Genomic DNA, 14,990 nt, shown 5'->3' with positions numbered 1-14,990 from the left:
AGCTTTTATAGCTATCCATAAAGTCAGGTGGCTTAACCACATAAAGTAATAAGAGGATATCCCATTACCCAGGGCATCCAAAGTAACGTTCAGTGCAAAGCCTCCCCACTTGTTATGTCCTTCGATGGAAAGAGGTGGTATTATAGCTTGGGTGTCAGATAGGTACCACTCCATTATGGAGTATGGCCGGTTTGATCTTCGAAAATGTGTCCCGCTGTTCCATTGGAACACACATGTCCCTCGAGGCTGGGGTTGTACGAGTATGTGTGTGTGCGTGCTATTGAGTCAGTTCAGTACAGTACCTGTATAAATTTTTTTGAGCTATGTTTTTCATTATTTATTTTTCTTATTATAATTTCGTCAAATTTATATTGGGCCCATGCCCCACCAACTGAAATTGTCACGAGCCGCCACTGAAATTAAATAGTTTTAAAATTAATAAATCAAAGTGTGATTGATTCAGTCCTGGTTAGGTGATCCTTTCAAATGAGCTAGCACACGACCCCTATTCTCATTTAAAAAAAATCATCGATTATCTTATCATCGTACCTAAGTGAATGACGTCACTAGTATGATATATACACTTGAGTCCAGAGTTCTTTACCCGTGCGTCATTAATACCTGGCGAGATAAAACACATACTTTTTATCTAGCATCATTTTGTCTTCCACGCATGAAACTAAAGACAAACTTAGCTACCGCCTGTTATGAAGCAAAGACACATGTTATTTTTATGAACAGTGTAGGCTCAGTACATCGAAAAGAGATATGTACAAAAAAGACTCTTGGGACGTCTTCAAATTTTAAGTACAATTTGTGTTTGTGACGTTTCTGGTTTGTTTATTTGTCACTGTCAGTTTGTTTGATTTTTTGCTTTTTTTGTCCTATTTTTGCCCTTAGAAGTTATTTATATTACACAAACAGCTGTTTTCACTGCTAATTTTATATTAGAGATTAAAATTTTAAGGTAAGTGTATTCCATTTTTCCGTTATTTTCATACAAATTTAACCTCATTTACAGTTAAAGAATGGTTAAATTCCCGTAAAATGAAACAAATAACAAAAAAAAAAGTATTTTATTGTCAAATATTATTTATATTACAAATATTTAGTTAGATTAATGATATTAAGGATTTATTAAGCTACTTCAAATTTAGCTGTAATTCTGCACCAAAATTTTAAAGCAAAACTAACATTTTACGTTTTATTTATTTGATAACGTCAACTTTTTTAATATAATCCGTGATCAGAGCAGTAGCCACTTTCTGTCACTTGCTGTTGCGTGGAATAGATTTCCGACTTATTTCGTATGCTTTAAATGATGACGCACGGGTAAAGAATCATGGACCCAACTGTATGCCAAGAATCAGAATTTAAAAATAAAAATCTACTTGGCTAGGATTTTTTCTTCAAAGTGACCTATTCCCTAAAAATTAATTTATTCAGTAATATTCAACCTTTCTGTACTTTTATGTACCTAACATAATATAATATATTATACAGGGTGTCCAGAAACTCTACCGACAAACGAAGACAGGAGATTCCTCAGATAATTTTAAGACAATTTAACCCAATTCACCTAGTCCGAAAATGCTTCTTAAGGGAGCTAGAGCTCTTTGAAGATGGCGCCATGAAATTAGTTTTTCTTAAATACCTCCAGAACGCTTCTATTTAGAAAAACGAAAATTGGTATGCATATTTACTTTTCAGAGATGAATCGATTCCATCCATTGCAAATCCATAGCAACGGGTATTTTATCGCATAACTTTTTTGTCCTTAACTTTTATGCATTTTTGACACCGGATTATTAAATTGTGAGGTATTCTAGTACCAAAAGGTACTCTTACTTTAAGTCGGTAGGACCCACCGTTTTCTAGAAAAATCTATTTGAAAGTTTTTCGTTTTTGGAATTTGAAAAAAAATTGAAAGAACTTTTCAACAAAAAACGAAGTATTTTACCAACATAAAGTAAGAGTAACTTTTAGTACTCGAATACCTCATACTTTAATAATCTAGTGTCAAAAATGCCAAAAATTCAAGACAAAAAGTTATGCTATAAAATAACTGTTGACCTACCCAAAAAGAACGCCTATGACCAGTACTAGAAATTCGCAAATAATGAAATCGATTTATCTCTGGAATATAAATAGATGTACCAGTTTTCGTCTTTCTAAACAGTTTTTTTTTAATTTTTTTTTATTTAAAAAGCGAAAAATTTTCAAATCGATTTTTCTAGAAAACGGTGTATCCTACCGATTTAAAACAAGAAGTCCTTTTAGTACTGGAATACTTCAAAATTTCATAACCCGTGTCAGAAATGCATAAAAGTTAAAGATAAAAAAGTTATGCGATAAAATAACCGTTGCCCTACCCAAAACGGACACCTATGATCGGTACTAGAAATTTGCAATGGATGGATTAGATTTATATCTTGTAGGTAAATACGCGTACCAATTTTTGTTTTTCTAAATAGAAGCGTTCTGGAGGTATTTAACAAAAACTAATTACAAGACGCCTTCTTCAAAGAGCTCTAGCTCCCTTAGGAAGCATTTTCGGACTAAGTGAATTGAGTTAAATTATCTTAAAATTATCTGAAGAATCTCCTGTCTTCGTTTGTCGGTAGAGTTTCTGGACACCCTGTATAGTATCGCTTCTCCTAACAGTATAGTATTAGTTTATTATATGACATTAAATTTTATCTATTCAACTTTTAAACATTATTAACTCTTTTTTGTGTACATTGCCCTAGAGTTCTTTTTAAGTTCTTGGTTATTAAACAAAATTATTTAAATAATCGTGTGGTCGGCATAGCATAATATGTATTATTTTCACCCTCTTCATGTTTTGATTATTTCAATTTAAAATAGAAAACCAATATTATTTATTTAAAAGATTTGCAAAAGGTTGCTGAATTTTACCTGTATTAAGCTATCTGGATCTTGTTTAAACGATTTGGTATATGAATATTTTAGTTTACGCCCAGCTTCAAGCTTATTAGCTATTCGTAATTTGTCATCTATCAAGAAATCAGGGTTCGCATCTATTTTACTGGCATCAGTTAAGACGTTTATATAATCTAAAAAGACAAGTTAATCAAAATTTGTGTGTATTAATTAATATCGAAACACTATAAGTAGTAAAAAACATGGATTCTGAATGTAAATATTACTTTACAATACATTTGAAAAATACTTTGAGTCATTACTTTCGTTCGTCATATCTTTTCAGATCAATCCACCTTAAATAACTATTGAACCACTGATTTTTAGAAAAAACGTAAAAACACGTGAAATAATACTTGAAGGGGGAGACATTATGCCATTTTTAAGCTTCCTGGGAAAGGCACCCTCTATTCCCCTGTATCATCCTTTATTTTTTTTATTTACTTCCACCATTTTTATTTGATATTTGCATTCTCCTCTTTGTACTGATTTCAAAAATGTATACTTGATGCCTAAAGTGATTAGTTTATAAGAAATATAAATCGAAACCCAACAAAACTGGATTGACTAAAAATTATTTTTTTTTAATTTTATATCATTTGGAATGAACATATCACTACCAAAAATTTCAACAATAATTATTCAAAATTTTAACAATAATTATTTAAAATTTTAACAATAATCATTCATAATTTCAAAAGTCATTTTGAATAATTATGGTTAAATTGGTAGTTAAATGTTTATTCTAAATGTTTATATCTAATAAAACTGATAAAAAATTATTTTTTCGATCCAGTTTTCTTGCATTTGTAGTTATTTTTCTCATAAAATAATCACTTTAAGAATAAAGTGTTATATATTTTTGAAATGAGTACAAAGAGGTGAATCCAAATACAAAATAAAAAAAGTTGGAGGTAATTAAAGATAAAAAAACATGAAAAAAACATTTTTAAGAAACGCTTTTCTTTAGTTACGAGTGACTAAAATTTAAAATATTATAAACAATCAACTAAAAAGCAAAAAATAAAAAAATTGAAAAAATCTAACACATCCGTCAAAGAAAAGCGTGGCGCGTGTTCATCGAATAAACGGTTTTCGCCCCACGCTTTTCTTTAACGAATGTGTTAGATTTTTCAATTTTTTTTATTTTTTACTTTTTAGTTGATTTTTATAATATTTTAAATTTTAGTCACTCGTAGCTAAAGAAAAGCGTTTCTTAAAAATGTTTTTTTATTTTTTACTTTTTAGTCTTACACTTTATAAACAATAAAATATATCGTCATGTTTATTAAAATATGTATAAAACATATATGATGTACTACCATGAAAAGTAGTCGGAATCGGCAAAAAATTTGAAACTTTATTTTCAACATATGAAATTATATATTGTTCATATCATTAGCTATAAAATCCGTAAAAGTTTCAAGTTTTTACATTGTAAAAAACAAGAGAATTTAAGCGCTTTTCATTAAAATCGTTTTTTTTTATTTAAACAATTAATAAAAATGAAAAAATTTTTATTGACTATTCGTGTATTGTTCCCGCGAATGCATATGTCTGCAAATTTTCATTCATTTGCATTGAAGAAAAGACAGTCAAATTAACGTCTAAAAATTTGACGCAAACTATTAAACTAAATAAAAGCGTTTAAAAATAAGGGCTGCTAGGGGGTGAGAGGATGCATTTCACGGCAAGCTTAAATATGGCATAATGTCTCCCCCTTTAAGTAATATTTTACGTGTTTTTGCTTTTTTTTTCTAAAAATCAGTGGTTCAAAAGTTATTTAAGGCGGATAGTTTTATCTGAAAATTACTGTATAATAATTAAATTAATAATAAGATTAAAAATAATATACTGACCAGGATAAAAGACAATTTCTGCTGTTGTAAAACCAGCAACCATAGGAACTTTTATAAAGCTGCCATCAATAAATGCCTGATGCATTGGAGAGCCAATTAAAATATCTTGGTCACAATCTCTTTCTACTACTGGTAGCCAAATATTTTCAATGGATCCAATTTTTACAGGATTTTCCGCATTCAGGAATTGCGACTAAAAAACAAAATATTATTGCCTCATTATTTATTCACTTTGTACCAGTATTAAAACCTACTTATTTTATCTAACCTACCTTATTACAAATGTGCACTGTAGCAAGAAGAATAAGTGTGCGCGTGCCTTTACCTAATAGGTGTAGACGTACGTTAACTGAATTAGTGACAGTTCGAGTTCTGCAACTAACTTCAGGGAGAGAAGTTATAAATATGCTTGGTCACGCCTAGACTGTTTTTTTAAATATTACTTGTTACTTTTACAATAGTTGTTAGACACAAATCAACACGTCTCACACAAATATATTAAACCTAAAATAAACTGTTTGCACGTTTATTTCCCAGGCAATCCTACAAGAATTGCGACCCAACGTCCTTTTAACACAAGAAGTGAACCAATACCTTTTGTGCGAAGGAAAAGAACCAACAAAAAGGCTTTGTGAGACTGTTATTTGCGAATATAAGTTCTTAAAGGTAACTTACAGTGACCAGCTTCAAGAGTGTTTATACTGTATACTCTTTGCTGTTGAAAATCCTTTTAAACTGCATTTTTGTGCTAAAATACCAACGCTTTGGTTTCAATGTGCTGTATGCCTGTATGAATGTCAGTTTGGACTATCCTATGATTTGGATATCGTCTAATGAGCAACTATAACCTCAGAAGTGCCTCTAAGTTCACAGAAATTTCAGAACTTAGCTCAGAATCCAAAAACTGTTTACTTGATCGTGAATCATCTGTTACCATGCAACAAGACGAGACTGCTGGTCCCGCTTCCATGCAACAAGACCAGTCTGCTGTTCCCCCTGCTGCTATAATGATGACCAATGAACAATTTCAAAGTTTAATGGCTAGTATGACAAAAGTAGTTGTCCAAAATCAGGCCCAAAACATTACTAAAAGTGGAAACTTTTCAAGTTTTTCTTCCAGATTTTCTGGCAATAAAAATAAAGATGTAGAAGCAGTTATAAATGCCATTACCATTTTTAAAGACTGTATTAACATTTCAGATGGAAATGCAATAAAAGGTTTGCCAATATTATTAGATCATCATGCTGCAACTTGGTTTTAAGGTATCCAATCCACAATCCTTATTTGGGATGATGTTTTGAAGGCGTTAAGACACTCTTATGGTTTAAATATGCCACCATATAAAATTTTCGAAGAACTGTTTCCCGTGATCAAGGTGAGAGCGAACCGACAGATATCTTTGTTAATTCTTTTCGTGCACTCATTGCTAGGTTGCCAAAACCAAATGAGCTACACATAACTCATCAAATTGACATGGTCTATGCTTTACTCAATCGTAGAATTATAAATAGCCTTCCGAGAGATCAAATTAAATCAAGAGCGATTGAAGATAGTTTTGAAGAAAAGTCTAAAGATAAAGATAATACACTGGTTGGAAACAAACCCTCTGGAAATAATGACAGCAAATTTACCAGATCAAGACCAAAATGTCGTTTTGTAATAATTTTGGGCATGTGCAAGAAAATTGTCGTAAATTTGCTGCAACTCAACAAAGAAGTCAATCCAGTACTTCTCAAGTTTCAAATGGATCTAGAGTTACATGCTATGGATGCGGAGCATCTGGTTATATAAGGTCCCAATGTCCTACTTGTCGCAGTTCGAGCAATCAGCTCACCTCTACAAATTCAGCTACTACCACTCACACTTCAAGTCTATATGTGCTTTACACAGATGTATGTGCAGTATCCCTCATGTCTAGACCGTTGATCGAAGTTAGTATTGTTGGAAGACATGGGTTAGTCTATATCGATTCTGGCGCTAGAAATACAATTGCAGGTAATCTTTTATTTAAACATTTTGTTCAATAAATTTACCCCACGAAGAGACCAAACTAAATATTACTTTAGCAGATGGACATGTACGCCAAGTACAGGCTAGAATATTTATAATGCTATTGTAGATCTACGAGGAAGGAAAATTCCCAGTACTTTCCTTGCAATACCTGAGCATGAAAATAATAAAACACTCTTTGGTATAGATTTTACTTCAGATGTTCAAATGATGTTAAATATACCTAAATGGCAGTGGTTCTTTGAGGATGATCCCTTACAAACTTTAAATTTTTTTTAGGAGCAGATATAAAATACCTCTTGTGTTATTTCTCAGATAGAACTACAACTTGACCCTACTGATGTTAAAAATTTAAATCCCAATGAAAGACTTCAATTGGAGCAGTTAACTCAAACACATTCTTCAGTTTTTGAATAGAGTAAAGAACAAACCCCATATGCTGAACATAGTATCCAGTTGACAGATGATAATCCGATTTTCCAACCTCCTTATCGTCTTGCATCTGCTCAGAAGGAAATTCCGCGTTCTTTACTAGACGAACTCCTAGAAGATGGAATCATCAAAGAATGTGAGTCACCTTATGTATTCCCAGTGGTTTTAGTTCCAAAACCTGGTGGAAAAATGAGACTTTGTGTTGATTATAGGCGTTTGAATAATATTACTGTACCTATTCAATACCCATTACCTAGAATTGATGATTTACTTCATTCTACTGCCAAGGCCTTTTTCATTACCACGTTAGATTTAAGAAGTGGACATAACCAGTTACCAGTGAAGAAGGAAGACAGAGATAAAACATAATTTATCACTCCTTTTGGTACATATAGGTATACTGCTATGCCCTTTGGATTAAGGACAGCACCAGCTACATTTCAGCGTCTTATAGAACGTTTCAAATCAGGCTTACCACATACCTCTAAGCTTGTTTATTTAGATGACCTCATAATAACGTCTCCTATTTTGAAAGGCATCTCAAAGATTTGGATGAGGTTCTTAGAAGACTAAAAATTTTTAAACTTCACGTTAATCGTGCCAAATGTGTTTTCAGTACCGATAAGGTAAAATATCTTGGACATATTGTTAATCAGGATGGTTTCACCCCCTGCCCAGACAAGATAGCTGCTATTAAGGACATGCGTGTTCCACAAAATGTAAAACAGGTCTTTAGCTTTCTACAGACCTGCTATTGGTTCCGAAGATTTTTGCCAAATTTTGCAGAAATTTACAGACCCTTAAGTCAACTTAATCGCAAGAGATCTACTGGGAATGGGATCCCTCCCAAGAAAATGCCTTCACCGAATTGAAACGGCTATTGACTCACTCCCTTATACTGTGTCAGGCTGACCCTACTAAACCATTTATCATTAGAACTGATGCTAGTTCATATGCCTTAGGAGCAGCTTTACTCCAGGGGGAGATTCCTGAAGAAAGACCAATAGAATATGCAAGTTGTTTGCTCACTGATGCACAGAAGAATTATCATACCACAGAACGTGAGGCTTTAGCAGTGGTATGGGCTTTTTCGAAATTTCGTGGATACATAGAGTCATCCCCTGTCATTGTTAAGAGTGATCACCAGCCTTTACGCTGGCTTATGTCATTACAGTCCCCATCAGGAAGACTTGCTAGATATGCTTTGTCATTACAATGATTTAAAAATTGAATATGTACCAGGAAAACAAAATTCCTTAGCAGGTACTCTACCTCGGCCTATTTGTCATGAAATTGACAAGGAGGATTCATGTAATATTTGTTTTGTAACTGTTAACTTGCCTACAGCTGAAGCTAGAGAAATTCGAGAAAAACAGTTATCTGATACAGATGTGGCCTCTATCATCAAGTCTTTTGAGACCCCTGAGAGTAGTGCTATTGGAATAAAAAGACGGAGTGAGAGAGGATATGTTATGATGAATGGTAACCTATATCGTTATTTGCCTGACCATGATAGAGGAAGCTCAGCAAGTTGTGCCATCATGTTCCATGAAAGAAGTATTACAAGAAAATCACGATTCACCTCTCGCCGGCCATTACGGTGTAGAGTGCACCTTACAGAAACTTAAACCAAGCTACTTTTGGATAAGTATGCGCAAATATGTAACTGATTATGTGTCAAAATGTATAGAGTGCCAAAGATACAAAGCAGCTAATCTGAAAGCTGCTGGATTACTTCAAACCCCAATTCAAAATCAGCGCTTTGAAACTATTGCTATTGACCTTTTTGGTCCAATACCAGAGACACCAACTGGAGAAAGATGGATTTTTATTGTTGAAGACACCTCCACTAAGATGGATGGAAATGTTTCCACTTAAGGATGTGACTGCTTAATCCTGCGCCAGATGCCTCATTCATGAGATTGTATTACGATTTGGAACTCCCAGGAAAGTTATCAGCGATAATGGAGTACAGTTCGTCAGTGATGTCATGCAACATGTAGCTGAAGCTTTAGGATTTAGTCAGAGTCTAATTCCTGTTTATCACCGTGCTCCAAATCCTGTTGAACGCAAGAACCGTGACCAGAAAACTCAATTCTCCCCATTTTCAACTCTATTTACAGTTGCGTCATTATTCATCTGAAACTAGGTCTAAAATGGTGCGTATTTCAATAACGACGCAACTTCCCTGTAGTGACTCAGCACATAGTTACAGTTCTGTCGTTTTTGTATCATCTGTGTACAGTATTTTAGAAGTTAATTACGCAATAAACAGGAATTGACAAAATTTGCAGTTACGTCATTCTTATTCCGGACCGGCGAATATGGAATGTGTGTATTACAGGGCCAAACAACATTCATAGCAGAGATACAAAAAATATGTAATGTATAGTTGGAAATTGGATACTTTGAGTAATTTGTTAAAATAATATTGATAAAACATACCTTAATTTCCAATAAATTGGCTGTCAAAAGCAGATGTTCAAGTGGCGTTTCTTGCAAAATAGACAACAATTCTTCAGATTTACCCGTAAATGACGAATTGATAACTTGTCCTACCCTATAAGCCACTTTTTGGGGTGTTATTTGAAGCTCATGATGGCATAATGCCGATCCACTCATCATTATTACTCCTCTAAATAATCCTAAAACATAATAAATTTGCCGAAATACAATACCGGATTTAAAGCATAATTGGGATTATGTTTGAATGAATCTGATTAATAATAAAGCCACTAAAGGTTTAAAAACAAAATCATGATAATTTGCAGATAATTTTATAATATATTTGGTCTAAATCTCTCTACTTACAGCAAATTTATTTCGTCGTTATCATACAATAAAATAAAGCTTTTATTTCTATTATTAAATTATTACAATTTAGATAAATATTAAACTATTTTTATAAATATAATATAATATAGGATATTCACAACATACTAATATGTAATTGTTGCTGAATATTAACGCACGAAGGTAAATAAAACCAAAACATAATTAAAATATAGAAACTTCAAAGAAATGAGGACATTTGTATATAATAACGAAAGTAATACGAGAAAAATGTTGAAGAACTAAATGAAAATAATCCAAAATAAAGCGATTAGACCAGATGGATAACTGTGGAAAACGTTAGGAGAGGCAAAAAGAAGATGGCTCATAGCTTTGTTTAATCTTCATCATCATCATCATCATCATCATCATCATCATCATCATCATCATCATCATCATCATCATCATCATCATCATCATCATCATCATCATCATCATCGTCCACCTTTCTGCATCCAAAGTTAAACATAGGCCTCCCTAATTTCTTCCAGTTCTGTCGATCTTGGGCTTCCGGCAACCAATTCCCAGCAACCCTTTTGACGTCGCCTATCCATCGTATGTAGGTGGTCTACCTCTACTTTCTACTTCTTAACTTATTTAATAATATCATAAAAATAAATAAGATAAACTTAGATTTATTAACAAGAAATAATTAATTAATTAAAGGAGATATTAAACAATATAGTGAATGTTTTTTATACCGGGTGTTTTTAAAGAATGGGCCATAGCTTAACCTTAGATTCCTAAGCTTAAAATAGGTCGATTTGAGCTAACTTACATTAGAACGAAAGTTGAAAATAACAGAAATACGTGTCGAAGTTAAACTTTTATTTTATTTATTCTTAAATATTTCCTGGCATAGCGGGGGTTCTTTGGGGCGAGAAATCTAAATTTGCCATCAATAGTGATGTATTGCCCAGAGGGCGCCACATAAGTCTTTCAGCGATCATTTAATACGTTCATTTTTTACCCCCAACTGTACATACTTTTTGAATAAAATTTTTATTCTCTTCATATTTTTACTTAAAAAAGCTTTACTACATTTATCTCGCTAAACTTAACAGTATTCGAAATAAACGAATTTTAAATCTGCGATGCAACAATTTTTTTGCGTAATATCATTGTAGTTACACCCGAAACTTAAACTTAAAACCATAATAATTGTGAAAGTTCTCATATTTATGTTATTGCATCGAAAATTCCATTACAAGAAATTTGCGATACATTTTTGGAAATTATTATGACTTTAAATTGATTTTTCGGATGTAAATACAATGATATTGTGCAAAAAATATGAATGTTGCATCGCAAATTTAAAATGCGTTTATTTCGAAAACGGTTAAGTTTGACGAAATAAATGTAGTATATGTTTTTAAGCAAAAATATTAAGAGAGTACAAATGTTTATTCAAAGAGTATGTAGAGTGGGGGATAAAAAAATTGAACGAATTAAATGGGCGCTGAAAGACGTATGTGGCGCCCTTTGGGTAATATCATTTTTGGTGGCAAATTTGCCAAAAAATGTGTTGTTAGCTCATGCTTGTCATGAAATATTCAGGAATAAATAAAATAAAAGTTTAATTTTAACACCCTGTATTTCGGTTATTATCAACTTTCGTACTAAGGTAAGTTAGCTTACATCGAACTATTTTAAGCTCAGTAATCTAGGGTTAAGCTATGGCTATTCTTTACCAAACACCCTGTATAATGGCTTTGACTTAACCAATTAAGTTGGCAGATTATGTGGTATGTGGTTATTTTGTGGTAAGTTAGTTTATCTTTTACTGTAGACAACACATTTACTGACACATATATCTAAATTATTATTAATTTTTTAGTTTGTTCTTTTTTTATTTATTTTGTTATCAAATCTTTTTTCATATGATATTTTTAATAAACTTGAATTTCTTATATATATTATTATTTATGCAATTTTAATATTTTTTGGTTAATTTTTTTTACTAGGTACTTTTTCTTCTATTTTTTTTATACTTTATTTTTTTGTAATCTTTTTTGTTCTTTTATCTTATCTAGTATTTTTATCTTGTTCTGTTATAATTGAATATTGGACCAACAGACAACATTAAAAAGCAATGCTAATAAAGAAGAAAGCGAATGCGGAAATGAGAAGACGCTGATGGATGAGTGGGAGTTATGAAAAAGTAGAAAATTACAAATACATATACTACAGTTTATTCGCATGAGACATGCAGTGGATGTAAACATTAGTTGATAGCAATGTCACCGGCAACATAGGAGATGGCGATTTCTGTTCAGGTTTTTAATTTTGAATAACAATTACTTGTAAAATCGCGTATATTATTGAAATATTTTTTCTTGTATATTAAGGGGTGCTTATTATGAGACTAACTTTTTCTTAAAAGATTTTGCCCCGGAACGCCCATTTTCATCCCTTTAAATGGGGTAATTTGTGGTTTTTGCGAAACGTAGCCCTTTCTGTACGTTTTTACAAAAATTTACTTAATTCAAATGTGAAAAGGACTATATTTCCTACACTTTGTTCCGTAATAGCATATGTCTATCACCCACTGTTTAGCGAGGGTGGCGCCGCAAAGTTGACAAGTTGTTAATAAAGATGTTTAAAAAAAAATGAAGGCACTCGTGGGAGTGCCGACAGAAGTGAAAACTTCTTATAGTATATAAATTACGAGCTCAATGCTTTTACCCCATCCTAAAAGAAGTGCTGTACCTATATCATATACGATATACGCGATGCGTATGCCCTGTGCTATTTATGTATACATACACATAATTTATATATGTACAAAATTTATTTCAGCGAAGTGATGACCATAAAGAAAATTTCAATTCAAAAATTTATTTCGTCGAAGCGATAACGGTCGCTAATTTAATAATTTTCCTCATCCAAAAAGTGCAAAACGTCCCTCAAGAAGTTTTCACTTCAAATATTTATTTCGTCGAAGTGATGATAGTTGTTAATTTATTACTTTTTTACACCAAAAAAGTGCACAACGTCCCTAAATAAGTTTCATTTTAAATATTTATTTCGTCGAAGCGATTACGGCCCTAATTCAATACTTTCCTCCATAAAAAAGTGCACAACGTCCCTAAAAAAGTTTTTACTTAAAAAATTTATTTTGTCGAAGCGATGACGGTCGCTAATTTAATAATTTTTTCTTATCCAAAAAGTGCACAACGTCCCTCAAGAAGTTTTCATTTCAAAAATTTATTTCGTCGAAGCGATGAAGGTTCGCTAATATAATATTTTCCCCATCCAAAAAGTGCACAACGTCCCTCAAGAACTTTCCACTTCTAAAATTGATTTCATCGAAGCGATGACGGTCGCTAATTTAATACTTTTTTCCGTCGAAAAAGTGCACAACGTCCCTAAAGAAGTTTCACTTCAAATATTTATTTCGTCGAAGCGATGGATGACAGTCCCTAATTCAATACTTTTCCCCCATCCAAAATGTGCACAACGTCCCTAAAGAAGTTTCACTTCAAATATTTATTTCGTCGAAGCGATGACGGTCCCTAATTTAGTAATTTATCCCCATCCAAAAAGTGCATAACGTCCCTAAAGAAATTTTTGACTTCAAACATTTATTTCGTCGAAGCGATAAAGGTCGCTAATTTAATATTTTTCTCCATCCAAAAAGTACACAACGTCCCTCAAGAAGTTTCCACTTCAAAAATTGATGTCATCGAAACGACGACGATCGCTAATTTAATACTTTTTCCATCGAAAAAGTGCACAACGTCCCTAAAGAAGTTTCACTTCAAATATTTATTTCGTCGAAGCGATGACGGTCTCTAATTTAATATTTTTCCCCATCCAAAAAGTGCACAACGTCCCTCAAGAAGTTTTCACTTTACAAATTTATTTCATCGAAGCGATGACGGTCGATAATTAATACTTTTTCCATCCAAAAAGAGCACAACGCCCCTAAAGAAGTTTTCACTGCAAATGTTTATTTCGTCGAAGCGATGACGGTCGCTTATTTATTACTTTCTCCCCATTCAACATCCAAAAAGTGCACAACGTCCCTAAAGAACTTTTCACTTCAAAAATTTATTTCGCCGAAACGATGACGGTCGCTAATTTAATACTTTTTCCCCATCCAAAAAGTGCACAACGTCTCTAAAGAAGTTTTAACTTCAATACATATACGTACAAAATATTTATTTCGCCGAAGAGATGACGGTCGCGATGACGATCGCGAAATAAATCCTTTTTCTCTATCGAAAAATAGGTTTTACATTTATTTTAAATTTAAATACTTCTATACAATTTACATATACATACAAATAATATATATAGCATAAGTGATGACGGTCGCAATGACGGTCGCGAATTCAATGCTTTTCCCCTATCCAAAAATCGCACAACGTCCCTAAAGAAGTTTTCACTCCAACAAGCAATTTACATTTCGTGAGTTCAATCAGAAAATAGATAATATTACTATTATTATACGTATATTATGATAATATACGTACAAAATTTATTTCGTCGAAGCGATGTCGCGATGACAATGGCGAAATCAATCCTTCTTCCCCATTCTAAAATAGATTTTATATTTATTTTAAATTTAAATACTTCTACACAATTTATGTATACATACAGATAATAAATACACGTACAAAATTTATTTCGCCGAAGAGATGACGGTCGCTATGACGGTCGCGAAATAAATCCTTTTTCACCATCCAAAAATAGGTTTCACATTTATTTTAAATTATAATACTTCTACACAATTTATATATACATACACATAAAATATATATTGTACCTACAAAATTTATTTCGCCGGAGAGATGACGGTCGCTATGATGGTCGCGAAATTAATCTTTTTTCCCCATCGTAAAATAGGTTTTATACTTATTTTAAATTTAATACTTCTATACAATTTATGTATACATACACATAATAAA

At 32.5% G+C, this 14,990-nt stretch overlaps 1 protein-coding gene across 2 annotated transcripts in view; it reads right to left on the bottom strand.

The window, feature by feature from the left end:
• LOC114333148 (esterase FE4) overlaps positions 1–14,990 on the bottom strand; it is a 71,596-nt gene that overhangs the window by 19,874 nt on the left and 36,732 nt on the right. Inside the window, exons 6-8 of one of the 2 annotated variants that reach the window (XM_028282972.2) lie at positions 9,691–9,890; positions 4,803–4,995; positions 2,920–3,077 (exon numbers count right to left, since the gene is read on the bottom strand). In XM_028282972.2, the coding sequence (XP_028138773.1) occupies positions 2,920–3,077; positions 4,803–4,995; positions 9,691–9,890 (551 nt within the window). The remainder of the gene's footprint in view (positions 1–2,919; positions 3,078–4,802; positions 4,996–9,690; positions 9,891–14,990) is intronic. The other variant, XM_028282974.2, reaches the window with a different exon arrangement.

This window comes from Diabrotica virgifera, chromosome 5 (assembly GCF_917563875.1).
Source record: "Diabrotica virgifera virgifera chromosome 5, PGI_DIABVI_V3a".
In the NCBI taxonomy this organism is placed as follows: Eukaryota; Metazoa; Arthropoda; class Insecta; order Coleoptera; family Chrysomelidae; genus Diabrotica; species Diabrotica virgifera.
Note: the sequence above shows the minus strand (reverse complement) of the source record. Positions and strands in the feature narration are given on the sequence as shown.